We start from the raw sequence: 27,982 nt of genomic DNA on the forward strand, positions 1-27,982 counted from the left end.
TGTGTAGTATGAACACACTCCACTCTGGTCCATACTCTCCAGAACAGATTGCTAAAAGGATGTCATGATGAGCCAGATGCAAATTGTGAAATCAGTCTAATTCTCAAATTTTCTCTAAACCTGCCATTTTCCACTTTGAAGTGTGGAAAGTCATCAAAAACATACTTCTGCACTTGCAGTTGATTTATAGTAATCATGTGTGACATAGCTGTCAGATGTTGATCCATCATTACTGTAGGTTTAAGGAGAATAGATCAGTCTAGCAGATGGATGGGTTCATCTACTTCGAGGTAAGTATAGACTGTTGGAGCTGTGAGGATGTATGCAACACTTTAACACAAGAGATAGCAGTCAACCAAATCTTCATTATTCATGATCTTGCCTCTGCAGCCTGAATACATAATGTGGTCAATATGCTCCATTCAAGGGTACACAATGTAAATGTTGTCATAATGATCACAGCCCTCTGAGAACTGGTTGATGGTTAATGATGTCTGTGCTGATAGGATAAGTGCTGTCGAGAGTGCTAGCTCAATCCTTAAAACAATCGGTCACGTCTGAAAGGGACATGGGTCTGTGCTATCTGTTCTTCCAGCTTTTGCTCAGTTCGAAACACTTTGGAAACCCTTTACATCAAGTTTACATGAACTACCATGTAACTAAACAGCCATACCTCAACTAACAACATAGTAGTTACCTGGGAAGTTCTATGTAGGCACACATCATGTGGGCTCAGCAGTAATTGAAACTTGTTATGGGGGTCTTGCCAGCAGTAAGTGGATCACTGATCTTGTTTTGGCAACACAATCTTCAACACCCCTTTACATCCTCCATACATCAAAATATCACAACAACAAAGAACATTGGCAAAGGTTTTATTGTAAATTATTTTCAATGGACAAATAAAAAACCCTGAAATCTTGAGAAAATATCTATAAAACATTTAAATAACAGAAGAAAACGAATCCATGTCCTACAGTCCTGATTTAGACACACAAACATAATGGTGCATTCATCAAGTGGTGGTATCTTGTCATGTACATATAACCAAAGACAGTTTTTAAATCACCAGATTTTATGCAACATTTTGATATCATTTCAGCATCTTCTATTCAATCGCGGTTAGCCATTTTGTGGATAAGTACATTGTCATCTTACAAAGATCCTTGTCCAGTTCCTTGTAGCCAGTACCGTAAATGTACCTTCCTTAATTCCAAGTCAGGCATGAGAATTAAGTACAGATGTACGTACAGTTGAAAAATCATAACTCCTTGGGTGACTAAGGCCGGTGCATGTCTGGTTATCTGCTGTTGCAATGATAACATTCCCAATAGGGAGAGGATGTGGACTGGATAAATATGTTCCCTTGTCCTGATCAAAAAGGTATGATTGTTAGAAATCAAAACGAAAGAGCATGATATCTTAACCTTCATTAAACACGCAACAGGTAACACCACCAGGACGAGAACAGGGAGGTTGTGAGTCTTGGACTAGGACGTGGACACAGGAGCACAGTGGGACAGGGCATGGTGGGTTGCTTTGAGCAGGTTCATCTCAGTAACACCGCAGAATCCAAACTCTGCTTTTCTCTACCATCTGAGACAGACAACTAGCCAGCTTCCTAGTACCACTGAAGAAAAACATTGAGACATTAAATAAACAGTTATGAAAGATCAAGGTCAGATCACAGTGTTTGAAAAATAGACATAGAAAGCACACGTAAAAAAAAAAAAATGCTGTTAAATATACGGGACATGCATGTTAGAAATATGATGGACCAAAGACAGGTTTTCTGACAGCAAATATTCCCAAAAGCTAAAATATGCAACACTAATAACTCTGTTCTGACGGCAACATATCTCAACCAAAGTTCAAGTTGGTAGGTATTTGTTCTACATATTGACTTTCAAACTGGTAGACTGAGACAAATGATTGACAACAAACAATTGTGCAGGCCTGATCCTCCTAAAACACAAACCAACGTATGATTGAATTAAAGTCTTTGATTATGGATTGTATAATCACAAATTCTGGAACTTTCTGTCAACTGGGAGGTTCTCCTGTGACCAGGGGTTGGTCTCAGCCAGGGAAGGTCTTCTCAAGACAGATTCAAATGCGTGCTAGGCTGGGATCATCTTCAAATGGTCAACGTGTCAACAGACGTTGATTTGTGGCGATTGTGACAACAATATGCCGCAACAGTATTTCAAATAGAACAGAGGTGATGAGGTAAACTATGATACCCACAATATCATACTACCAGTCATTCACTTGACTAATGTTATGACCATAAAATGTTTTCATCATTCGCTCCTCTACTTTTTCAGAAAATATTAGAGGTTACGTGATCAAATTGTCTGTCATAAAAAAAGAAAAAAATATAGGTTACCAAAATGTACACATGAACGAAATATATATTTCTTTCCATTTTAAAACATCTGTATTCAAAATACAATAATACCCTTTTCAAGTCAACCCTGCAAAATAGTCTTTGGCTTCAGAAAAATAGTCATAAGAAAGGTTATCGTACAAGAATGAGATAAAAACGTACACAAGATCATTTAACTGATCGATATGGGGTTCTCTGATACCACGTATCTAAATGATTACATCTGGATTATTCCAAATATTTAAAGTGCTTCAGCATTGTTCCCTTACTTTAGGGTGTTAAAGAGATTAGTAGCCACAACAGTTGGGAAAAAAATAAAATAAGGCAGATTGGTTTTATCCCCTTGACTGTACTCTGAAATCCATATTTGTTCAAAGCACAAAAGAGCTGAAAAACAGGAGGGGAGTACTTGTTTGGAGGAGCAGAGGGAGCTGGAGAAACTATACCTGCTGTTGGCCCAAAAATGGGCACGGAACCAAACTAAGGACTATGAGGGACTGTAAGAACCAAACTAAGGACTATGAGGGACTGTAAGAACCAAACTAAGGACTATGAGGGACTGTAAGAACCAAACTAAGGACTATGAGGGACTGTAAGAACCAAACTAAGGACTATGAGGGACTGTAAGAACCAAACTAAGGACTATGAGGGACTGTAAGAACCAAACTAAGGACTGTGAGGGACTGTAAAGGATTATGATTACGAACGGTACAACATTTTGAGTGAATACAAAAAATTGGATTTAGCAGCCTATTCACACACCAATTAACTATGCTTTTTCACATAAGTGTAGGAACAAAACAGAGGACAGGAGGTGGAGAGCATTCTCTTCAGGTCGAGATCAGACGTGTTTGGGGGAGGGGCTCTTCGGGGATCAATCATCAGCCCCCAGTGAGGGTCAGGTGACGACACGCTCTGCTCTAATTGGCCTGTGGATGGCGCTGCATCGCCTCAGAGCTTCCTTGTTGTCTCTCTGTGGTGGCAGGCCGCCTTCTCACTTGTTGACGTTTGGAGGCTCCAGTGTTGAACTGTAGCAGGTGGCATTGTGCCATCACTGGTGTGGCCATCTAAGGTCAGACGCCTCCATGCTGGTTAGGATGTCTTCCCCACTATCGGGTTATCCCTGGAAAACAAGAACCAAAACCTCTGTTTAGATGTGTGTGTGTGAGTGGCAAGGTGTGTGTGAGAGAGGCTGTGTGTGAGTGTGTGTGTGAGAGAGGCTGTGTGTGAGTGTGTGTGTGTGTGTGTGTGTGTGTGAAAGAGGCAGGGTGTGAGTGTGTGTGTGTGAGAGGCAGGGTGTGTGTGTGAGAGAGGCAGGGTGTGTGTGTGTGAGAGAGAGAGGCAGGGTGTGTGTGTGTGTGTGAGAGGCAGGGTGTGTGTGTGAGAGAGGCAGGGTGTGTGTGTGTGTGTGTGAGAGGCAGGGTGTGTGTGTGTGAGAGGCAGGGTGTGTGTGTGAGAGGCAGGGCGTGTGTGTGAGAGAGGCAGGGTGTATGTGTGTGAGAGGCAGGGTGTGTGTGTGAGAGAGGCAGGGTGTATGTGTGTGAGAGGCAGGGTGTGTGTGTGTGAGAGGCAGGGTGTGTGTGTGAGAGAGGCAGGGTGTGTGTGTGAGAGAGGCAGGGTGTGTGTGTGAGAGGCAGGGTGTGTGTGTGTGAGAGGCAGGGTGTGTGTGTGTGAGAGGCAGGGTGTGTGTGTGTGAGAGGCAGGGTGTGTGTGTGTGAGAGGCAGGGCGTGTGTGTGAGAGAGGCAGGGTGTATGTGTGTGAGAGGCAGGGTGTGTGTGTGTGTGTGTGTGTGAGAGAGGCAGGGTGTGTGTGTGTGTGTGAGAGGCATGGTGTGTGTGTGTGTGTGAGAGGCAGGGTGTGTGTGTGAGAGAGGCAGGGTGTGTGTGTGTGTGTGAGAGGCATGGTGTGTGTGTGTGTGTGAGAGGCAGGGTGTGTGTGTGAGAGAGGCAGGGTGTGTGTGTGTGTGTGTATGTGTGTGAGAGGTAGGGTGTGTGTGTGTGTGTGTGAGAGGCATGGTGTGTGTGTGTGTGAGAGGCAGGGTGTGAGTGCTGACGTACTGGCTGCCGTACTGGGCGGTGAGGGCGTTGCGGGTGTGGTGATGCTCCTGCAGATCCTTCAGGACCAGGCGGATCTGCTTGAGGCTGTGGAACGTCTCCTTGGGGTCCTGGATGGTGAAGAGGGAGTAGTCATCCTGCTCCCTCTGAGGACCCTGGTACACCGCTATGCTGGCACAGGCATCTGGGGGCAGACACACACACACACACACAGTTAAGCCCTGAAAGGCAAGCCGTATCCACTTGCAGGGTAACTGACTAGCCAGGTGGGCCTCACCCTCCATCTTCTGGAGCTTGGAGTAGTTGGAGGAGAGGAGAAAGTAGATGCGCTCCGTCTCCCTGTCACAGTCGATGTCCAGCTGGAGATTGGCCAGCGTGGTCCTGGGGGAGGGGGGGGAAGATACATGACTTAGAAAACGTTGATGTCCCTCGAGAGGACCATGTTGACACCCAAATTAAAAGCACATCTAATGTACACAACGCAGCTCTAAACAGAGAGAGAGAGAGAGAGAGAGAGAGAGCGAGAGAGGGTCACTTACGGGGTGCAGGGTTTGCAGCCCGGCTGGCTGTCGCTCCTCTGGCAACACAGCCACGCGCCCCCCGAGTAGGTGGAGGGGTGGTACGTGACCTGTCGCCCCGGGTTACAGCGGCACACCTGGCTTAGCACCTCAATCCACTCGCTGGCCTCCACACAGTTACCTGCCTGCACATACAGGGGCTTCTCACTGTGGATCACCTGGAACATCTGGGGACAGGAGTCCTGATTACCACAAGTCTCACGCAAACATGGGTGTCCACCACGGCATCATGGGTACTGTAGTTCTAAATCCAATATCATTTGTCACAAATCGGATGTTATCTTTTGTGAAGTGACACTGAAATGGGTCTTATGTAAAGGGATACACACTGTTTAAAAAAAGAACATGACAAGACACACAAACAGAAAAGTGTTAAAAGATCTGTTTACGTTTTTGCGGTTGAAAGCACTCTCGTCCAGTTTCTCCACAGCCAGAATATTCTTTACAGGGATGACACACAATGCCTCTTTACCTGGGGAGGACAAACACGTATGCTCACAATGGCATGTTGATACCAGATAAAAGGAAACTGTGGCAGTGTTTCCCCTACCATTATATTAGGAGGGCGCCCGCCCCCCCGACAGCACCCCCCGCCCCTCCTGGAAGGTCAAGTTAATTTAGTAAAAAAAAATATATATATATATATTTTTTTTTATATAGTGCCAGATCACAAAATACATAATTTAAGGTTACCTTTCCTATAAAACAGGTCTATAGCTTGCTCTTTTATTAAACGAACTAAATGGCCTTATGTTATTTATCTTATTTACATGACGGCATGTCATTTCTGTCTCTACATGGTACTTACAGCTACAATACTTTATTGTAGATGTAATCAGAGGTCTTGATAAAAGTGCAATTTCATGTGCAAACATTCAATGTTTCAATATTTGTATAAAATAGCCTAAGATTTCCTTTTCTGTCAATAATTGTGTGCAGATGCTAACATTTATGTTAATGTTTGGACAGAGAACAAAAAGCATATGTCTACATATGGTACATACAATCAGTCAAGCAATGTGGACTGTTTACACACATGCAGAACACTAAATGTGTGTGTGCTCAAGCTGCACTACTGGCGATCATCAGCCCTAAGCCCTGACAAGCATCCCTTTGAACACAGCCAGCAAACGACTGCATTTCACCATCTCCCATCTCCTTCCAACAAAAAGAGAGATTCCGCTCCGTCTCCACACACACACACACACACACACACACACACACACAAGGCATTCTTGCCATTCAACATGACCATTATTCCTGGCTCTGAAAACAGAGGGGGCGGAGAGCTCCAGGGGGCGGGAGAGGGGAGCCGTCTGATCTGCACCTGCCATTGGTCTCTCTGCGCCAGGTCCCATGCCCTCGCCTGAAGTCCAACAGACTGCACGTTCAGCCTCAGTGAAGCTTGCACAACCCCCCCCCCCCCCCCTCACCCCGAGCATCTGTGAAGCTGTCCCCTAACCCCACCCCCCACACGCACACACACACACACATTCTCCAGTGGAATTGCACACAGGCACCCTCAGTTTCTCCTCTGCAGAGCATCGGGGCTTATCGTGGCCTCTCATGCAACAGGCTACAAATCAGGGCCCTCGTAAACACAGAGTTGATACATGATCCTCCCAGCACAGCGGGGCTCCTGAACAGGGCCAGGGCCTCCGCCTCACTCCAACTGGGTTGCAGCAATCCCACCTTGTGCTGCTTCAGAGCAACACTGTGGAGTCAGCCAGACTAATACAGACTCGTCAACATCCCAGGAGTTTTTTTTAACATGCAGAACCAACCAGGAATGGCCAACGTCAAAGTCCATTCACACTGATGAGGAACTGCCTGCCCTACTGACGGTCCACACTTACAAGTTCTTTCTGACCGTCACAAGCCTCCGCTCCTCTGCTGTCTGATTGGACCACATTCTGGGATCCAGTAACTTAATGTGTCTGATTTAAAACATTTGCTTGGCCTGAGTCAACCCTTAGCTTCTTTATTGAGTCCACAGGGACCGGCATTGAATCATGATAATGTTGCACAACACATCAAGACAAATAGACATGAGAGGCCCTTACTGCAAACTGGACAATGCGGACAGCTAAGGTTGGGTTATGAGCTACAGGGCTTGTGGTTCAAATATGTTTTAAAAGACAATAATTATTTGGATGTTGGGAATTGCTATTGGCAAAAAAAATGAAATAGTGTTTGCGTATGGAAGTCTGACTGGAAAGCAGAAAGGAGAGAGCAGAAAGCAAGGAGGAGATAGAAAGGGAAAGACAGAAAAGGGGGAGAGAGATAAATAACAGAGAGAGAGGGAGAGAGAGACAGAGGGGCAAGTGTGTTTGCAGAAGAGAAGCACACCTGCTCTGGGACTTGGATGTCTGTCAGGACTCCTGTCTGTGGGCTGGGTCAGGGGCAGGGCCGGGGTCAGGCTGAGTGCAGGCCTCTCCCAGCCCCCTTCCTCACTCCCCGCCTGCTCTGGCCTGCCTTGAAAGCAACAGACAGGAAGCGCAACGAAAACCAGAACCAGCTAGCAGAGTCGGGGCCCGTCCGCCCACCACAGCGCACGCACAGAGCCCCAGTTAACACTCGCACGAACCCTGAAAAACCCCAACAAGCAAACCATGGCATGTGCTGGGACTGTGGACCCTGCAGGAGGATCCAGTGTGTGGACACAGGACACCATCAGACACAATGACCACAGCCCAAGTTATGAGTGCTGTATGTACAAATGCAAGCATGCAAACGCAGAGCGTCAACCTCCGAAACATTTTCTCTGGGAAAATTCATCAAAAACGATTGTTCTGAAGAACATGCCAGGGAATTCTGACGTGCAGTAAATTAAACAAAGGCCACATTTGGCTATCGCCACTTGCCAAATAATTCACGACTGCTTAAAAAAACAGCCTTGACTTCGAAAATCAGCCGATAAGGAACGCACTGTTACACAATTCGCTTTTGTTTTATTTATCTTCTACTCAAGTCCAGCATTCCATGCTAAATATGGCAGCTAGCTCTCAGAGGAGGTGGATGATCTGATACTGTCCTGGCTGGAGGGACGAGGATGTGCTATCTCTCATTTGTAGATTGCCTGGATTAAAAGCTATTCTGGCCAAACCTTTTGTAGAAGAACCATGAAGGGTAACTCGGGGGCTAGCATTTCCTGCTACCAGACACCCTGACCCTCACACTGGGCCCTCACACCCTAACCCAGGGTGCAGTAGTAGGATACTGGACAGGTCGAGGCAGGGCAGGGCAGCAGGGGCTTCACTGCAGCACAGTGGATGCTGCAGCTTAGCTCCAGCGACGGTATGTGAGATGAGGTGAGGTTTAGAGTTGGGCTCCGGCCGAGTGTGAGAGAATGGGAACCGGGAACCCGGCCTGAACCTGACAGGCATTCTGTTTTTCATGTAATTGAACCTGACCCGAACTTGATGCAGTTAATTTAAGCTGAAGCACTGAGTTTGTTACCCTGTCACGCAATTGGTGTTACCGCGGTTACAGCTTGCCTGTAATTACCATGCCAAAAGCTGAATTACCATGCCAAGAAGACTCGCCCAGCCCACATGGCCGAACATGACCCCGACATCATTTTGACATATTTGTTTCTACCCTCTAATGAGGTGAAACCCTGCCCCCCCTCCCCTCACATCCAGGAAGCTGGCTGGCCAGAGAAGACGTTTTCATCTCACCCAGGCTGCCGTGCCCATGAGGAGAGAGGAGACCAGATGCCACGCAGGGAGTGGGTGAAGATGACAATCTGCGTGTTGTTGCTGGTGACGTGGTGGATGTCTCACCTCTGTGCTTGTGGTAGGAGAGCTCTCTGCTGGTCACTCTCAGCCATCTCTTCTTGAAGTTCTTCTTACCAATGCGTCTTCTTCCCTGGGCCCTCTTCTGCACCTCCCTGGACACACACACACACACACACACACACACACACACGTTGCTAAACCAGCTACATAGAACTGCACAGCCATGTAAAAGTACGGTTTGAGCAGGCATTCCCACATACCCTTCCTTCAGAACAACGGAATCCTCCACTCCACTAGACTCCTTACTCACGTTGGACGAGATCTCATCTAGGAACTGGACAGGCAGAGAACACGCTCAACCAAGACACATGGCAACACCAGAAAAGGCTCACTCTAACTAGCTTTTTATAGTCTACAACAGTAATATAATATATATATATATATAATTATTTTACCTTCTTCACTTTTCCAATACATTTATCTTCTTGGAATGACTTGAAAAAATCATACATGTAGGACTCCTTAAAACTGGACTGAGGAGAAACAGAAAGGGAGGAGTTCACTCTCTGAAACAGTCAGAGAACACGTATCCCCGTCGCCCGTCCTAACCAGCCCTGCCAGCCTTACCAGCTTGTTCTTGGACAGGCTGCCCCAGCTGCCCAGGGTCTGGATGGTTTTGGAGATGAGGGTGAGCGTACGGGACACCTCAGGGTCCTGGGAAGGAGGGAGATGGGATATCACACAACATACTATTGTCCACTTCCTTTTCTCTCTCTCACACACGTGCACACGGACCATCCATTACCACAGAGTAAGAATAATGTGAAATATTAAAATAATATAAAAACATGAAATCACAGTTATGATTAAATATGTTTGACTAAATAATAAATCAAACTCGAGCCAAACGGAGGTTCTTTCCTCCAGCCCTGCTGGCAGGACAGGGGGGGGCGACGGGGGCGACTCACAGGGTGGTGGGGCCGCAGCTGGAAGGTGTGTGGCGAGAGCACGGCCACGGCGAAGAACCGCAGGAACACAAAGCTGCTGACGGCAGAGTACTGCACGTGGGGGTCGGCTGTGGGGGAGACGGCACACAACACCAGGCCCTCGCTCGTTACCCAGACACACTCGGAACCTTCCAGACCACTTAGATGCATGAGAACTAGGCATGTCTGAACAATGACCTGGCTTGTAGTCTCCTGACAGGTCCTCTCAGTGTGGTGGGTGGCCAAGTAACATACATTTACATTGTCATTTAGCAGACGCTCTTATCCAGAGCGACTTACAGTAAGTACAGAGACATTCCCCCCGAGGCAAGTAGGGTGAAGTGCCTTGCCCAAGGACACAACGTAATTTTGCACGGCTGGGAATCTAACTGGCAACCTTCAGATTACTAGCCCGACTCCCTCACCGCTCAGCCATCCCTACATACATAAAGACTGCATCAAATATCTCCCAGCAACTTAGAATAGGGGTGGGGGGGGTTGGGATCTGTTTTATGTACTTCATATTGTAATGGACAACTGTGTGGAAATACAGTTACACTAGGTCAGGGCTGTCCAATCCCGGCCCTCAGGTTCCACTGTCCTGCATGTTTTAGATGTTTCCCTGCTCCAGCACACCTGATTCAAATGAATGATCATTACCCGGCTTCCACAGAGCTTGATAACAACCCATTCATTTGAATCAGGTGTCCTGGAGCAGGGAAACATCTAAAACATGCAGGACAGTGGAACCTGAGGGCCGGGATTGGACAGCCCTGCACTGGATGGAGGGATGAGGATGGGCAAGCTTCTAGCTCCACCTTGTGGTGGACACGCTCTTTACAAGCTTCTGCTGTTGGGCAGTAATCTTGTCTGTTTGTGGCTCGATTATTTCGAGAAGCGGGCACTTTTTGAAAAAAAAATGTGGCAGGTGTCTGGATCGGGACCCGAGGACGTGTAGTGCTGTTCTGAGGAGCGTTTTCGGATCATTTAAACGCATTCATTGAACTGGAATGAGTTGGCATCGGCCACCATGTTGAACGCTCTCTCCAGGCTCAAAGGCTACTTTACCACCAGTAGGTGGGGCTCTTGGCCAACAAACAAATGGGTCTCACTTCTGTTATGCCCTACATCTCTTTTCTGTCACTTTGTTTAATAAAGTGATGCTCATATCCAGACATTATCATTGTGCAAACCCCAGTTAAACACCAAATCAACGACCCAACATGGTCGGCTGCATCACGGGCCAGTGAATGAACGATGCCTCCCAGTGGGAGTCCGGTAGCAAGCTGGAGCCCTGAGAGGGGCGGGTCTAGGCGCTCGGCCTCGGCTGGCCTCACCTGGGAAACGCTTGGAGGCCATCTGGCGCAGGGACCTGAACACGTCACACATGAGGGGGGGGCAGCTGGAGCTGGACTGGGTGATGGAGGAGAACACCTTCTGAACGTAGCCCTGGAGGTTCTCCTGCAGACAACACAGATGTTTCAACACGGGCACACCCCCTCATCGTACACGCTCTACCGTGATAGGCTGGCATACGGCGTGACAAGCAGGAAGAAGCGTACTGTACCTTGTTCACCTCCACGTTGTCCCCTTCCTTCAGTTTTATCGGGTCAATTTCACATGTTTTGTTGGATTCACAAATCTATGTGGAACATCAGATATAAGACAGCAGTTAGACAGTGTAGACTTTACAGTGTAAAGGAGCATGCGTGTATTCAGGGGTGCAGTGTAAAGGAGCATGCGTGTATTCAGGGGTGCAGTGTAAAGGAGCATGCGTGTATTCAGGGGTGCAGTGTAAAGGAGCATGCGTGTATTCAGGGGTGCAGTGTAAAGGAGCATGCGTGTATTCAGGGGTGCAGTGTAAAGGAGCATGCGTGTATTCAGGGGTGCAGTGTAAAGGAGCATGCGTGTATTCAGGGGTGCAGTGTAAAGGAGCATGCGTGTATTCAGGGGTGCAGTGTAAAGGAGCATGCGTGTATTCAGGGGTGCAGTGTAAAGGAGCATGCGTGTATTCAGGGGTGCAGTGTAAAGGAGCATGCGTGTATTCAGGGGTGCAGTGTAAAGGAGCATGCGTGTATTCAGGGGTGCAGTGTAAAGGAGCATGCGTGTATTCAGGGGTGCAGTGTAAAGGAGCATGCGTGTATTCAGGGGTGCAGTGTAAAGGAGCATGCGTGTATGTCAGGGGTGCAGTGTAAAGGAGCATGCGTGTATTCAGGGGTGCAGTGTAAAGGAGCATGCGTGTATGTCAGGGGTGCAGTGTAAAGGAGCATGCGTGTATGTCAGGGGTGCAGTGTAAAGGAGCATGCGTGTATGTCAGGGGTGCAGTGTAAAGGAGCATGCGTGTATTCAGGGGTGCAGTGTAAAGGAGCATGCGTGTATGTCAGGGGTGCAGTGTAAAGGAGCATGCGTGTATTCAGGGGTGCAGTGTAAAGGAGCATGCGTGTATGTCAGGGGTGCAGTGTAAAGGAGCATGCGTGTATTCAGGGGTGCAGTGTAAAGGAGCATGCGTGTATGTCAGGGGTGCAATGTAAAGGAGCATGCGTGTATTCAGGGGTGCAGTGTAAAGGAGCATGCGTGTATTCAGGGGTGCAGTGTAAAGGAGCATGCGTGTATTCAGGGGTGCAGTGTAAAGGAGCATGCGTGTATTCAGGGGTGCAGTGTAAAGGAGCATGCGTGTATTCAGGGGTGCAGTGTAAAGGAGCATGCGTGTATTCAGGGGTGCAGTGTAAAGGAGCATGCGTGTATTCAGGGGTGCAGTGGCGTGATGGAGCACCTCGTCCAGCACGGGCTTCAAGGTCACCGTCAGGTAGCTCCTTCCCACTATCTTCATCATGTCGTCGATGCAGCGCGTTGCCAGTGAATTCCCTCTGAATATGGTGTTGGCCTCCCTGAACGAGCAGAGATTTTGGAGGGGGGGGGTCAGGTCAGAGGTCGGGAGGACACACAGGTTCGACTTCGTCGTGGCCATACGTTTTGGCAATGACAAATGTTGTGTTTGGCAAAGTTTGATGGTTCAGTATTTGATGAAAATGTTTTCCGGTAGAATACTGGAATACAATAAGGCACATTTCATATTTGTAAAAAGATTTGGGGGGCAAAAAAAAAATATTTATGCAAAGTCCCCTCTTTTACAGCAGTCAATCTGCTCAGAATGATAGAGTGATTTCACCTGGCTAGACCTAGTTCACACTTTCCCCTGTGCTGATGATATGACTTAGTGAAATTATGCTAGCAGTCATGTTATGCCAGAGGTGTGTGTGCTCACTGGGTGTTGTCCAGCTCCAGGGCAGCGATGGCAGAGACGAAGGGCACCAGGCGGCTGTGATGGAGTAGCAGCCGCACCACGGGCAGGACGGCCTCGTACCTCTCCCTGCAGATGTCCCCCAGGATGTGAGCCGGGGACGCAGAGATGGGCTGGAGCACAAAGGGACACCCAGAGGGAGAGGTACACGAAGGGAAACATACAGAGATAAGACAGAGGGGCCAGGAGGGAGACAGAGGGAGACACGAAGGGAGGTAAGACAGATGTAGGAGAAGAGATAATGGGAGGGAGGCACAGGGTCAATTCAATATGCTTCTGATGAACACACTGTCAGGGTGATGTGCTGTACAGCCAGCTAGACAGGCAGCCAGGCAGCAGCTGGGTGGTAGTCACCTTGACGTCAGGGGACTTGAGCAGCAGGGTGCGGAGGGGTGTGTAACAGGCGGAGGGCAGCACATTGTCCTCGGTGTAGGTCACATTCAAACGCAGGGAGCCCAGGTCATCATTCTTAGACTTGCTTCCATTCCCCTTGGGCTGCAGGAGGTACCTGGAAACCCCAGGTCAACACACACACACACACACACACACACACACACCCTCAGCCTATGGAAACATTTACCAACAGACCAATGGTCAATGCTATCACACACCCAATTCACTGAATTGAAGACGGGCTGTGGTGTGCCTGCACAGCCTGTGACTGACCACCAGGGGGAGCAGCAGTCTGGGTCAGATCCAGACCGAGTCGAACCCACTGCTGCTACTGAGGCCCAGAGCGCTGAGCCACTAGCGCTCTGGGCAGCAGTCACCAGACACCGACCAAATGGCCGGGCCGAGCACTGTTTACCGTGTGCGTGTTTACGCTACAAAGCGTGTGTGACTGTCACCGGCAGAGGACACGGGCGGCCGTCTTCATGCAAACGGACACCCACACACTCATCTCACGGCACCACACCCAAAAACACCCATTGGAATCTACACAATGTTTTAGCGTTCACACACACACACTATGTTTACTGGAAGCCACTAGCATGAGGCCGAGTTCAGCCGAAGAAAATGACTGAAAGCTTCTATATCATTTGTATGACTTGAAATTCTATTGACACACAGTTTAGACTGGTCTAGGTCCACCACAGAGCCAAATATCACACATTTACCACATACCAAATATCACACGTTTATCATATATCAAATATCTTTCGACACCAACCCTTATTTACCAATCTGGAGCAAAGGGTTCTAGGAAGGTCACCGTGGTGACATCACCGCGGATGCCCCACGCCTGATATAAACACAGCCAGCCTCACTTGTGCCTAACCCAGTGTGTCCCCTTATCTGCCCTGCTCATCTCTTAATCAGCCTTCCTTTCCAGTTACCGTTGCACACCACATTCTCTGAGTTTTCCGCTACAGACGTGTAGGTGCAGGCACTTGTCCATTACAGAGTGTGTGAATGTGTTTTGTAGCAGTTCATAGCACGTATGCACAGCAGGGGCATGTTGGTGAACGCTGACATGCGCTGGAGGACTGGACGGCTGCTGTGTATGCGCCACATTAAAAGGGAACGGAAGCAGATTTGAGTTTTTGGGTTGTTCATTCTCACGTTTCTTATTTGGTTTAGTTCAGAACGCAACTAGTGTTGGGCAAGACATGGATATTGTGTGGAATCTGTGAGCGGTTGTGTGTGTGTGTGTGCGTGTATGTGTCCCCTCACCAGGCCCTGTGAATATGGTCATTTCTCAGGATCTTGACAGATACTCGCGTCTCCCCCAGGAAAATGTCCTGAGCCAAATTCCCATTGTTCCATAAATCAACTCTACAGATGGACAGAGGGAGAGAGGGGGGAGAGAGAGGTCAAACAGGTGTGCACGTCAGTAATAAGGAGACAAAAAACCTCAGGCATCATTACCATCCAAGCAACATTGTCCACAGTCTAATCAAAACACAAAACACCTCAGGCTCAACTCATAGAGCACGCGTGAGTTAGTCTCTCTCACCTGGGGGTGGGGGGGAGGTCCGTGTTCACACACACACACACACACACACACACATATACAGGTACAGTATATGCATGTAAGAGTCAGTACACTTGGTAGAAATGCATGCAATGAAACCTCCAATTCAGCTGTGAACAGCAGCCATGCATGTTTACCTGTGTGGCTCGGCCTAGCCCGGGCTCTCACTCTGCTGGAGAACAGAGGGACACAAGCCCCTCACATCAAAAGGCTCAGTCAGTTCACCCTACTGGGCTGTTTTGTGAAATGACTGTTCTCTCAAATACACATCTGAGGTATGAACTACAAGTCTGCGTACAGTATGATGGAGAAACAAAGTGTTCTGTCAGGGCAAAGAGAGGAAAGGAGGGATAGGGAAAGAGAGAGAGAGAGACAAACAGACAGAGACAGAGCAAGGAGGCAAACAGAGGTGTCCTTACTTGATCTCGAGCTTTTCAATGTCCTCCTCCTCCACTTGAAAGTGAGATTTTTTGGTGTAGCTGCTGGACCTGGTGACCTGGGGGGGGGGGGGGGGGTGAGACACAAGCATGTCTGTCTCCTCTGCTAACATGTCACCAGACACCCTGCTACCAGACCTGTATCAGACGGGAGGAAGGTACCTCGAAGTGGAAGGTCTCCTCAAACTGAGGGTCACTGGTCTTCTTCTTCACCTTGGTCTTCTTCTGGTCTACCCTGCAGAGGGAGAAGGGACAGCTTTGAACACACAGCACTGTTGAGTAGTGAACACACAGCACTGTTGAGTAGTGAACACACAGCACTGTTGAGTAGTGAACACACAGCACTGTTGAGTAGTGAACACACAGCACTGTTGAGTAGTGAAAACACAGCACTGTTGAGTAGTGCCGAGCTGAGAAGCATATATTCCTTATTTTCAAAAGATATATATTCAGAAAATATCAAATTTTCACAGTTTGTGTTTATGTCACATTATCATGTGAATATGATATTATCATATTATCAATATGATCATTTAATGTTCATGTATGGATTCTGGGGTTCAATCCACTTTTTCCTGGCTGTTTTTCCCCTCTCATTACATGGCTGACTAGGAACAGCAGGACTTACCTTGCAGGTCCCACAAGCGAAACAGTGGCGTAAGCGTCACAGTTCTGACCACTTATCAAAGGCAAACCTTGGCATTCAATTATCCTGCGGGGGGAGACACAAACATACTAAAGTAAGATGCAACACTGACTATAACCACACTGTCAAGTGTTTTGACACAACATCCTGTATGGTAAACAGGATGTAAATGAGACCACAGAGGGGGTGAATGACCATGTCAGAAGCTCCAACAGTGGGCCTGGCTGAGGTCACAGTGAGAGAGAGAGAGTGAGTGAGTGAGTGAGTGAGTGAGTGAGTGAGTGAGAGAGAGAGAGAGAGAGAGAGAGAGAGAGAGAGAGAGAGAGAGAGAGAGAAGGAGATATGAAGGTGTTGTCTGGGCTGTGGTGGCTTCTCAGCCAAGGGACTGAGCTACAGTCTTTTTTCGTTTTGTAATAGAAGAGGTGCTAAAGACGAGGCGAGACTAAAGTTCAAACAGGTGGACTGCATTGCCGTTCCAGCGACAATTTCATTTTGCACATGAGAAACGCATGCCGAGGTCGTTTTGGACGCAGGTGGAGATCTGACTTGTGCATGGCTGAAAAGCCTTTTCATCTGATCTGGTTACAGAGATAAGGTTGACGTGTTTCATTGACGACATGAACACTGCTCGGCTGTGGCTGGTGACATCAGGAGGGTGACAGTATGACAGTGTGACTGTGTGGTTGGGTGCAGAGGGAGAACAGGTCCCTCGGACGGTGTAGTGTGACGCTGGTAGCTAACCACAGCGGCTTCATGGCGGACAACGCTAGCTTCCTCCATTTCCTCCTCATTGACTCTGAATGTACTGCATTAGTATGAATGGAAGCTCGAAACCAACAAAACCACCATGGCGCATTTCTCTTTGCACGTCTCTCTCTCCTAGTCTCTCTGTGTTACAATTAGGGCTGGGCGATATATCGAATATTAGCAATAAGATCGCAATAATTTTGACGACGATGTAAAATTTGAAAATATTGTGAATATCGAATATAAAAAAAAACTAAATCTAAATCTGGTCCTTGTGTTTTAAGATCACCGTCTGGCTCCTCACACACGCACACGCGCACACACACACACACACTGAAAATTGCACTCGCACAGGCGCTCTCTTTTGCTCTCTCTTTTTCCTGCCACATAAGGACCTCTGCATGAATTGTTCCATGTGAGGTCCATTTTGTCAAGTTGCAAGTACCATGTTATGGCAACTGCTTAAATTTGCACTACACATGATGTACTTTGTAACAATAGCTGTTTTATCCAAATTGTTTTAATTGGTTTCTAATGGAGGCAAAAGAAAATCATGTTTTTTTATTATTTAAATACAAATGCAAACATTGAGATATATATCAAATATCGTAAAAATTGACAATATGGAGACATCAATTTATTATATATATCGCCCAGCCCTAGTTACAATGTGTCTCTCTACCTCCATCCCATCCCTCACACACGTTGGAAACAGTGCACTATTAGCAATGTACAAACATCCTTTCAATGTCATTGGGGAGTACTTAAACAGGGAGAAGACAGGGAGTGCGCACACACACACAGCCACACACACACACCGGGGACACACTATGGTGTTGTAAGTAAACGCAATGGAGGTAACGTCAAAGGAAGAGAGTCTGCTCTAGGGGGAGCCGGGCCTGGGGGTAGGGGAACCAATGGTAACCTGTTGTAACCCAAGGCAACCCACTGTGGCATCTCTGCGCTGTGGCTCCTGGAAGCCTGTGCTGAAGGGGGAGGGATGCTGAACTGAACCTGTAAAGCCTTTATATACTGAGATACGACTTCATAATGGACCACCATCTGATCACCTCTGGTCCAATCTTATACATTACGTACTTAGGGCTGACTCCACGTGCGATTTTCCGAGTGAAAAATACTAAAATCAGTGACTGTGGTGTTCAGACTCCATTGTGTTCATCAGGGAGAAGCAGGGAGGAGCAGAGAGGAGCAGGGAGGAGCAGGGAGGAGCAGGGAGGAGCAGAGAGGAGCAGGGAGGAGCAGGGAGGAGCAGGGAGGAGCAGAGAGGAGCAGGGAGGAGCAGAGAGGAGCAGGGAGGAGCAGAGAGGAGCAGGGAGGAGCAGGGAGGAGCAGGGAGGAGCAGAGAGGAGCAGAGAGGAGCAGGGAGGAGCAGGGAGGAGCAGGGAGGAGCAGAGAGGAGCAGGGAGGAGCAGGGAGGAGCAGGGAGGGGAGCAGAGAGGAGCAGGGAGGAGCAGGGAGGGGAGCAGAGAGGAGCAGGGAGGAGCAGAGAGGGGAGCAGAGAGGGGAGCAGAGAGGGGCAGAGAGGAGCAGGGAGGAGCAGAGAGGAGCAGGGAGGAGCAGAGAGGGGAGCAGAGAGGAGCAGGGAGGAGCAGAGAGGGGAGCAGAGAGGAGCAGGGAGGAGCAGGGAGGAGCAGAGAGGGGAGCAGAGAGGAGCAGGGAGGAGCAGAGAGGGGAGCAGAGAGGAGCAGGGAGGAGCAGAGAGGGGAGCAGAGAGGAGCAGGGAGGAGCAGGGAGGAGCAGAGAGGGGAGCAGAGAGGGGAGCAGAGAGGAGCAGGGAGGAGCAGAGAGGGGAGCAGAGAGGGGAGCAGAGAGGGGAGCAGAGAGGGGCAGAGAGGAGCAGGGAGGAGCAGGGAGGGGAGCAGAGAGGGGCAGGGAGGAGCAGAGAGGGGAGCAGAGAGGAGCAGGGAGGAGCAGGGAGGAGCAGGGAGGGGAGCAGAGAGGAGCAGGAAGGGGAGCAGAGAGGGGAGCAGAGAGGAGCAGGGAGGAGCAGAGAGGAGCAGGGAGGAGCAGAGAGGAGCAGGGAGGAGCAGAGAGGAGCAGGGAGGAGCAGGGAGGAGCAGGGAGGAGCAGAGAGGAGCAGAGAGGAGCAGGGAGGAGCAGGGAGGAGCAGGGAGGAGCAGAGAGGAGCAGGGAGGAGCAGGGAGGAGCAGGGAGGGGAGCAGAGAGGAGCAGGGAGGAGCAGGGAGGGGAGCAGAGAGGAGCAGGGAGGAGCAGAGAGGGGAGCAGAGAGGGGAGCAGAGAGGGGCAGAGAGGAGCAGGGAGGAGCAGAGAGGAGCAGGGAGGAGCAGGGAGGGGAGCAGAGAGGAGCAGGGAGGAGCAGAGAGGGGAGCAGAGAGGAGCAGGGAGGAGCAGAGAGGGGAGCAGAGAGGAGCAGGGAGGAGCAGAGAGGGGAGCAGAGAGGAGCAGGGAGGAGCAGAGAGGGGAGCAGAGAGGAGCAGGGAGGAGCAGGGAGGAGCAGAGAGGGGAGCAGAGAGGGGAGCAGAGAGGAGCAGGGAGGAGCAGAGAGGGGAGCAGAGAGGGGAGCAGAGAGGGGAGCAGAGAGGGGCAGAGAGGAGCAGGGAGGAGCAGGGAGGGGAGCAGAGAGGGGCAGGGAGGAGCAGAGAGGGGAGCAGAGAGGAGCAGGGAGGAGCAGGGAGGAGCAGGGAGGAGCAGGGAGGGGAGCAGAGAGGAGCAGGAAGGGGAGCAGAGAGGGGAGCAGAGAGGGGCAGGGAGGAGCAGAGAGGGGAGCAGAGAGGAGCAGGGAGGAGCAGGGAGGGGAGCAGAGAGGAGCAGGAAGGGGAGCAGAGAGGGGAGCAGAAAGGAGCAGGGAGGAGCAGGGAGGGGAGCAGAGGAGCAGGAGGGGGAGCAGAGAGGGGAGCAGAAAGGAGCAGGGAGGAGCAGGGAGGGGAGCAGAGGAGCAGGAGGGGGAGCAGAGGGGAGCAGAGAGGAGCAGATGAGAGCAGGGAGGAGCAGAGAGGAGCAGAGGTAGACTGTACTCACCGCACCAGCAGTTGCTGACACACAGAGCCGTTTTCTGTGATCAGCTCATTCAGACGCATCTCCAGGTGGACCTTACCCTGTCAGAGGAGAAGCAGGCGTCACATATCTACACCCAGGGTAGCCCACCACCTCGACACTGAATCCGATCATGCATGAGTCAGCTTTTGTCTTGCTTAACCACCAAGTTGATTTCTTATACGCTTTATTGCAGCGTTATCACATTACCATAAAGCTTTACATGCTGTTGGTGTAACATTGTATAAGATTCTGTGGTTTTACTGGCCTATAGTGCATATCATGTTGTGGAGGAGGTAGTGAATAAGGCCTGTGACCCAGTGCTCTCTTAGACATGCTGAATGGGGGAGTGAGAGAGAGACGGGCAGTGGCGGCTAGCTGTCATGTTGTTGAACACTTAAGAGTCCTTATCAGGTCGGATGTGGTGAACGCTTCCTCGCCTTCGGAAGTGTCAGCACACAGCCGGAAAGAAAACACACACACACACACAAAAACACATTACCTCCCACCCTACCTCCCACCCACACACTCAGAACACCCACACTCCCTCTCCCTTCTCCCTATTCACAACCCAGCAGGTGCCGGGTTGTGGTTAATGAAGCACCTTAGCTTTCATTAGTAAGAATTAGCGCAGCTGACTGAGGTACAGTCACGCACTCAGCGGCTTTTCCCTCCACACAGTCCTCTCCATTCACCTGCCTCACCATGTGTGCCGTCGTCTCTCCCACCCCTCCCCCCCAGCTCTGTTCTCACAGCGCCACATGGGTTCCATTCCCCTCTCAGAGAGCACTATTACGATTGAGATGGAACTGGAGTTGGAGAGTGTACCCTTCAGAGTGAATCACTGTAGCAGAGATGGGCTTAAAATAGCCCAGGGAGTGGGCAACAGCTGCAGTGAGGGCTGCTGGGAGGTTTTGGAGGAGGTTGTTGTGCAGCTAGGCACAGCCCCGGCCCCTGGCTGAGCTCGTGGCTGAAGGATGCTGAGGGATCACTCTCCACTAGACCTCAGAGTCCTACAGCACGCCTCGTCACAAGCAAGCGAGTTCCTGTCACCTGCCGGGTGTCTCTCCCCGTCACACAGGACGCCACATCCATCCTCTCTCCCCCGGGGGGTTAAGGAGCACACACTTCCTTTGTGCGGGTATACACACAAACACACGTCACCAGGCAGCACCTGGGGAACTGCGACTAGCTGTGTGGTGGGGGGGGAAACATCTAGGCTGAGAACGATATGCTGGAGGACACGTTCATCCCTTCTCTCTTTGAGAAGCAGGTTCTACCGATCAGAATACACAGAATCATAAACAGGAAGCGAAGACACACTGTCAGACACAGGGTACGTCCCAATCCCTGTTCTACCATACTATTTAGTATGCCAGGGAAAGATTGAGTGTGTCCCGATACATAGTATATCAAATGCAGTATGCCAAAAATACTGGTACATCCGGTCGCATTTTGCATTATGCTTGCCCTTTTCTAGCTATTCTGACCTGCAATCCTTTGTGACTGAACTGCATACCGGCACATTACAATGCAACAGCAGAGCTCTACTGGATGTCCACCAACAGCTACTAGATTTCCTTTGTATCTCCAAGGTAAAAATGAAGCACCAACCAACATTCACTTTTTGCGCTGAATGAATTGTGCTGAATGTATGTAGATGAAGTAGTATGTCCTAATTGTATGCATAATGCATGCAACAGCGTACTTGTAAGGGCAGCTGCAGTACGTAGTAAAAGTAAAAAGAAAAAGCAAGTGATGTGTGCTGTGGGGAGAGCTGCCAGACTGACCTGCTGACTAACAGAACCCCATGTGATACTGCAGCACTACACCACGGTAGGGCTGACTAACAGAACCCCATGTGATACTGCAGCACTACACCACGGTAGGGCTGACTAACAGAACCCCATGTGATACTGCAGCACTACACCACGGTAGGGCTGACTAACAGAACCCCATGTGATACTGCAGCACTACACCACGGTAGGGCTGACTAACAGAACCCCATGTGATACTGCAGCACTACACCACGGTAGGGCTGACTAACAGAACCCCATGTGATACTGCAGCACTACACCACGGTAGGGCTGACTAACAGAACCCCATGTGATACTGCAGCACTACACCACGGTAGGGCTGACTAACAGAACCCCATGTGATACTGCAGCACTACACCACGGTAGGGCTGACTAACAGAACCCCATGTGATACTGCAGCACTACACCACGGTAGGGCTGACTAACAGAACCCCATGTGATACTGCAGCACTACACCACGGTAGGGCTGACTAACAGAACCCCATGTGATACTGCAGCACTACACCACGGTAGGGCTGACTAACAGAACCCCATGTGATACTGCAGCACTACACCACGGTAGGGCTGACTAACAGAACCCCATGTGATACTGCAGCACTACACCACGGTAGGGCTGACTAACAGAACCCCATGTGATACTGCAGCACTACACCACGGTAGGGCTGACTAACAGAACCCCATGTGATACTGCAGCACTACACCACGGTAGGGCTGACTAACAGAACCCCATGTGATACTGCAGCACTACACCACGGTAGGGCTGACTAACAGAACCCCATGTGATACTGCAGCACTACACCACGGTAGGGCTGACTAACAGAACCCCATGTGATACTGCAGCACTACACCACGATAGGGCTGTACACAGGAAGCAGCCTCCAGAAATGAAGCCCTTACCAGACCAACTGTACCAAAGTAAATGCATATGTGAGTGTATGTGTGTGAGAGAGGTGGGGGCGATGCAGTGTAGTTTATGAAGTTCCAGGCTTTGGGTGGGAGAGCCAAAGAGGGAGACACAAAGAGAGACAAGAGAGTGTGTGTGTGAAGGGACCACTCACCTGGACTTCAGAGTTGGGGTCCACAGGTTGCAAGCCAAACCAGTGCTCTTTTCCACTGTGTTTACATAGGTCCTCCTTACGGATGGATATCTTCCCTGTGCACACACACAGATGCACACAAAAATGTATATACAGTGCCTTGCACAAGTACTTTAAACTTGAAGTTGAATGCGTGTGCACAAAAAAAAAATATATATATATTTTAGGAATATTTGAATTTCTGTCATATTTGCTTGCAAATCTAGACAACATACCAACAGGTAGATCCCTTTGGAAAACACTCTTGGCATAGACGTAAAAGGACAAACACTGAAATGGTCGTGGAATCTCAAAGTAGAAGTCCTCTCCGTAGAAGGGGCTGTAAAAGCAGATAGATCTGTGAATGAGCTGCTCTGGAACCAAGCAGCCAATCATTTAAATGGCCAACAGAATTCAGCTAAATCAATTTGTTTACAAAATAAATAAATTCAATTAGAGATGTTCAGATAAAACGCAATGGATTCCAGGAGAAGATTTCTGGTTTGGCCCAACTTATTTTTCCTGACTTTAGGACGCGTACGGGTTAACCTGCTTCAAGGGTCAGAACACGACCAGGACTGCAGCAGCAATCATTAAACATTGGCAGCTAAATATAGCCGAATGTGGTGGCAGGCCCTCCTCTGAGCAGCATATGGCTGACCTGTGGAGCTGGCTCAGGGCCTCCTCTGGCTCACAAGCCTCAGGTTTGGGCACCTTCCACACAGGACAGGCCTCAGCCGGCTCACCAGCCGTCCACCACCACCAAACACAGCAGGCTTAGCAGCAGGCATCACAGAGGCCCTACAGCCTGGGCCTTGAGGGAAAGAACAGCCCCTTCCCCTGGCTCCACAGGTCTGCTTCACATGGGCTTTTGCAACCAGCGAACCGAGTGGACGAGAAAGACTCTTTCAAACCAGGCTGCCCTGTGGACGCTTCTTACACATCCGTAGAAACAATTTGGCAACACTTCCACGTTGTGCAAACCGCCCACGCGTCCTCCAGTTGGTGAACACATTCACATGCACTTAAAACACTTGTAACCTACACACACACATAAACATGCAGATACACACACATCTGGGCTTATACCACGGTATAAACATGTATTATGGTCTGAATTTGAAAAGATTGAATGTGCTCATGTTATAACACAGAGACGGTCTCTCTGTTGTCGAGACGTTTCCAGCGGCTCCTGTGGGGCTTGTCCCTGAGGCCGGCGTAGCGACACCCCATCCTGCACAGCTCATTACCCTGACGCTACCTTCCACACCCAGGGGGAGGGCGACCGCTGGTGCACAGCTGTTAAACCCTTTTAGGTTTGATGCATTTGATGTTCCGGCTGGCCATAGGTTTAGTGTGCAACCGTAGGTCAGAATAAAAAGTAATATGACCTGAAGAAAGCTGATCAGCCTCTGTATTGGGGGAATATAACACTGCTCAGGGCCGTAAGAGTGACATTTAGATCACCTACTGATGCTGCTGTGGGTCTGGTGTGTAGAGGGTTCCGTTTATTGGTTCAATTGATACAAAAGTTGAATTCCTTAAGTGGCTCCACAAGTCTAAAAGCCAGACGCAATACGTGTTCATATTAGAAAGAAAAATACTGAACTATGAAACAATAATGTTTATGATAATTGAAAACATACATGAATCCATGAAATAATTCTGCAACAGAGTATTCTGTTTGAGAGGTCTCTGGAACTCTGAAACTGTAGTATTACGGGTCACGGGAAGAAAAAAGAGAGAGAGAATGAGAGAGAGAGAGAGAGAGACAGCAGCGCAGCAAGAGAGAGACTGCGTGGGAGGACATACTTCTTCAGAAACTGTAAATCGAGCCCTTATAACATGTCAGAAATCAAGAGAAAATACATGGTTGTGAAATACTTGGAGGAGGCAAGCCCGTGTTTACAGTAAGTGGAACTGGACTTAGAAACACACTGGGTTCCTTGAAATCCATCTCAAATCATTTCTATGAGCTCGACACTTACTGGAATACAAGTACACTATTGATGTATCAAATATGCCTGTAGCCTAATTCAGAGAGTTTCGCCTATTAATGAGTCAGTTGTGGATGTTTCCCCATAGACAGCTCATAAACTTTAACATGACCTTGCTCAGAAGTCATCAGAAGGTTCCACGAACAGCAAAGGGACACGTTTCAGTTACAATGAATATGAGATCCCCATCGATTAACAGAACACATTTCAACATACACGAGATGGTGGATTCTATAAATGGTCAAGCTTCATGACATCTGACACTAGCTGATCAATGAGATAGAGAGACATCGCCCCGGGAAGGAACAGGATGTTACACATCATATGATATCACCTCGTCAGCAATTGCGCAACCCAACGCAGCAGGGACTTGAAAAGCAAATGTCGGCAATTAAAGAGGATTTTGGACCCATATCAACAGATCATTGGCCGAGACGCACTGTTATTCTGTGGTGTGTGTGTGTGTGTGTGTTACCTCAGGCTCTTCTCAAACACCTTAGTGCGGAACACCTCCTCCTGGTCCAGATTGATGGTGCAGAAGGTGCAGAGGTCTCGCTGGCGGTTTGGACCTGAGGTGGGACCCAGGTTCTTAGCTTCACCTGAAGGAGTGAGAGGGAAGCAGGCAACTCCGATGACAGGACAGCCAGTAGTAGTTATCATACACAGAAAATAAGCGAGTTAGGCCCATAGGACACAATCTGTCAGTAACACCTGAGTTTAAGGGCAAGGAATAATAGGAATAAAAAAAGATAAGCCAACGCTAATTTAAGCCTTGGCCAACTGCCAAGTCATAAACTCAAGGCCTTGTTTGTCCCCAATCAATGGGAACAAACAATCACCTACAATCCACTGACTGCCTTTCAGGTGCAGTTACAGCTCCACACTTTTCCATACAAACAAGGTTTGTTTTGATAAACCACATCCTCATGAGCTATGGTGGTAGTGTGCCTGGAGCCTGGCTGTGTGCATAACAGCACAGTGCGGATGTGGCAGAGCAGAGGTGCAGTGTGTCAGATGTGGCTGAAGACAAAATAACGAGAACTTCCTCCCAGCATTCTCCTGGTTGTCAGTGGAGCGCTGATTCACACATGACAAACTCAGCAGAAACCTTGGTAGGCCTACCTCCAGCGTGACTACCCTACAGTATACACACAGATACAAACCGCACCAAACACATCACTACACCCAATGGGTTTGTTAGGACCAATACGTTAGCCTTATGGCTAGCTTTCAAAGGATTACTCAGCAAGTTTACAGCGATCTAAATCGGTCTGAGGTCGGGATATGTAAGGCCAGGCAAACGGAGTGGGAAAAGCCCTGGTAAGGATCAGCCCTTTAAAAAGGCTATTAATATGACTAATCCAAGAAAAGGGCTGTGAAAATCAAAGTGAACACTGAGCTGCCACTAAGCCCCACAGAGTCTGACCTGGATCAAGTTCAGACGTTAACTAGCAATCTCCATCCTCACTATAAATGACGATGGCAGCTCTTGAGACTCAAAGGGAATAGGCCAGAAGGGGAATGGGCCTTAGCACACACACACAAACAAAAACACACACAAATACAAACACACACACTCCATTGATGCTTTTAGAAGTATTATGAAAACACTATGAGGAACAACAAAAGTTTCGAAAGATGGCACAGAGTTACACTATATTCACCAGCTCTGCTGGTTCCTCTTTTTCTACTGCTTCCTGCTAGTTGGTTCATAATAGTTAAACTTGGGTGCTGACAATGTGTGCTTGTCTTTAAGTATAGTCAAATACATCTTAGTAGTAAAAGCAGCCTTCTAAGCCATAGGCACAACCTCTGTTTGTTATTCTAAATATTTTACCCTAATGCTTGCATTAAAGCAATTCTAGAAGTGAACAACATGGGAGTGAGGAGTTGACCAATTTGTAGAATCCCAGATGTAGCCTACATGACTTCCTGGACATAAAATTGTGACAATTCTCCTCTAAAAGCCAATATCGTTTTCCCGGGGACGGTGTCCCTCTCACACACCTGCCTCTGATACAAAGCAGTTTGTATACACAGCCCCTCATCAGTCATAATCAAGCCATTTTGGATCAACTGAATAACTACAAGCTAACTAACTATATCAAGTTGAGTCTGCTGCCACAGTATGTAAACTCAAGTTAAGCTATCTCTACATGGTCAAGCGTTTAGTTTCAGAACAGGTACATTTATTAGCCATAACAGCTTCCTGCGAGTCAGGCCAGGCAAGACGTTTTGAAGATGTGCATGTAAACTCACAGCATCTAGGTCTACTCGTTTAGCATCAATGAGACGACGATTCCTTCCGACGCCAGGCCAAGTTGATCACTAGCTAATGACAAAATCAAGACGAAGTTGTTCTGCGCCATCGAATTATACCACGGAGGCTAAACATAATATACTGTAATAACTGGATCGATTCCTCGGAAATACGAACGAGTCCCAAGTATAATTTTAGGAAATTATAGCTTGCAAAATACACTGACATGATCATCTTGTCTAATGGGGATGTGACAACCACAGCTGACTTAACATTACCGATACGCAATGCCCTTGATTTAGCTATCTGTCACTTCGTTTCACAAGTGTCAGTCTGTCATTTCAAAAAAAATCTCTGCATTCAATGCAAAGACACCCGGGCTAGGGGTGACAATGTGCACCGCGGGACGGCGAGGCACCTTACCGAAGAATGTAAGTCACGATATCGCGCTAACTAACTACTACAGCTAGCTAGCTAAGATTTTCAGGCTTATTTACATGAGTCAACTTCTACTTGTTGCCACGGCGAAAGTATTACAATGGAATTTTGCGCAATTAAAAGTCCTGACAATTAATACGAAATAGCTACATTTCACAAGGACCTGGGCAATGTTCAGTCACAACAATACTTGAGCAGTCAACGTTAGTCTAGCTAGCTAGGCTAGGCTAACTGGCTGACTGAACTGGCTCAGTCAGTGCACCGCGCCCCTATCTTTCCTTTCCGTTTGCTCACTTTTTGTTAGGTAGACCAGCTCAGCTGAATAAAGCGTGTGTGATTAGCTAGCTAGCTAGCTAATTATTTGCACTCACATATCTTTCCACGCAGGCTTTGTAAAATCCGAATAGTCATGTCGTCTTCTTCCGCCATGGTCTGACTTGACTGTGTGTGTTTCTCTTGCTGGTACACTGTACATTCGACGCTTATCATATCCGTTTATGAATGCAAGCTCCCAGAGCCAACCTA

At 48.7% G+C, this 27,982-nt stretch overlaps 1 protein-coding gene across 1 annotated transcript; it reads right to left on the reverse strand.

Annotated features, from left to right (window-relative positions):
• Window positions 1–859: 859 nt before the first annotated feature.
• rasa2 (RAS p21 protein activator 2) lies at window positions 860–27,982 on the reverse strand. The gene is made up of 24 exons (XM_062473653.1): window positions 27,829–27,982; window positions 25,235–25,358; window positions 22,999–23,102; window positions 22,745–22,839; window positions 19,855–19,931; window positions 16,090–16,173; window positions 15,624–15,696; window positions 15,444–15,520; window positions 14,724–14,825; window positions 13,404–13,557; window positions 13,014–13,162; window positions 12,522–12,636; window positions 11,316–11,390; window positions 11,086–11,209; window positions 9,731–9,837; window positions 9,390–9,476; window positions 9,218–9,295; window positions 9,023–9,096; window positions 8,808–8,914; window positions 5,412–5,494; window positions 4,984–5,189; window positions 4,722–4,825; window positions 4,448–4,628; window positions 860–3,512 (listed from the first exon to the last, which is right to left on the reverse strand). The coding sequence occupies exons 1-24, from the start codon at window positions 27,944–27,946 to the stop codon at window positions 3,482–3,484; spliced, it is 2,529 nt and encodes an 842-aa protein (XP_062329637.1). The 5' UTR covers window positions 27,947–27,982; the 3' UTR covers window positions 860–3,481.

Source organism: Osmerus eperlanus, chromosome 11 (genome assembly GCF_963692335.1).
Source record: "Osmerus eperlanus chromosome 11, fOsmEpe2.1, whole genome shotgun sequence".
Lineage (NCBI taxonomy): Eukaryota > Metazoa > Chordata > Actinopteri > Osmeriformes > Osmeridae > Osmerus > Osmerus eperlanus.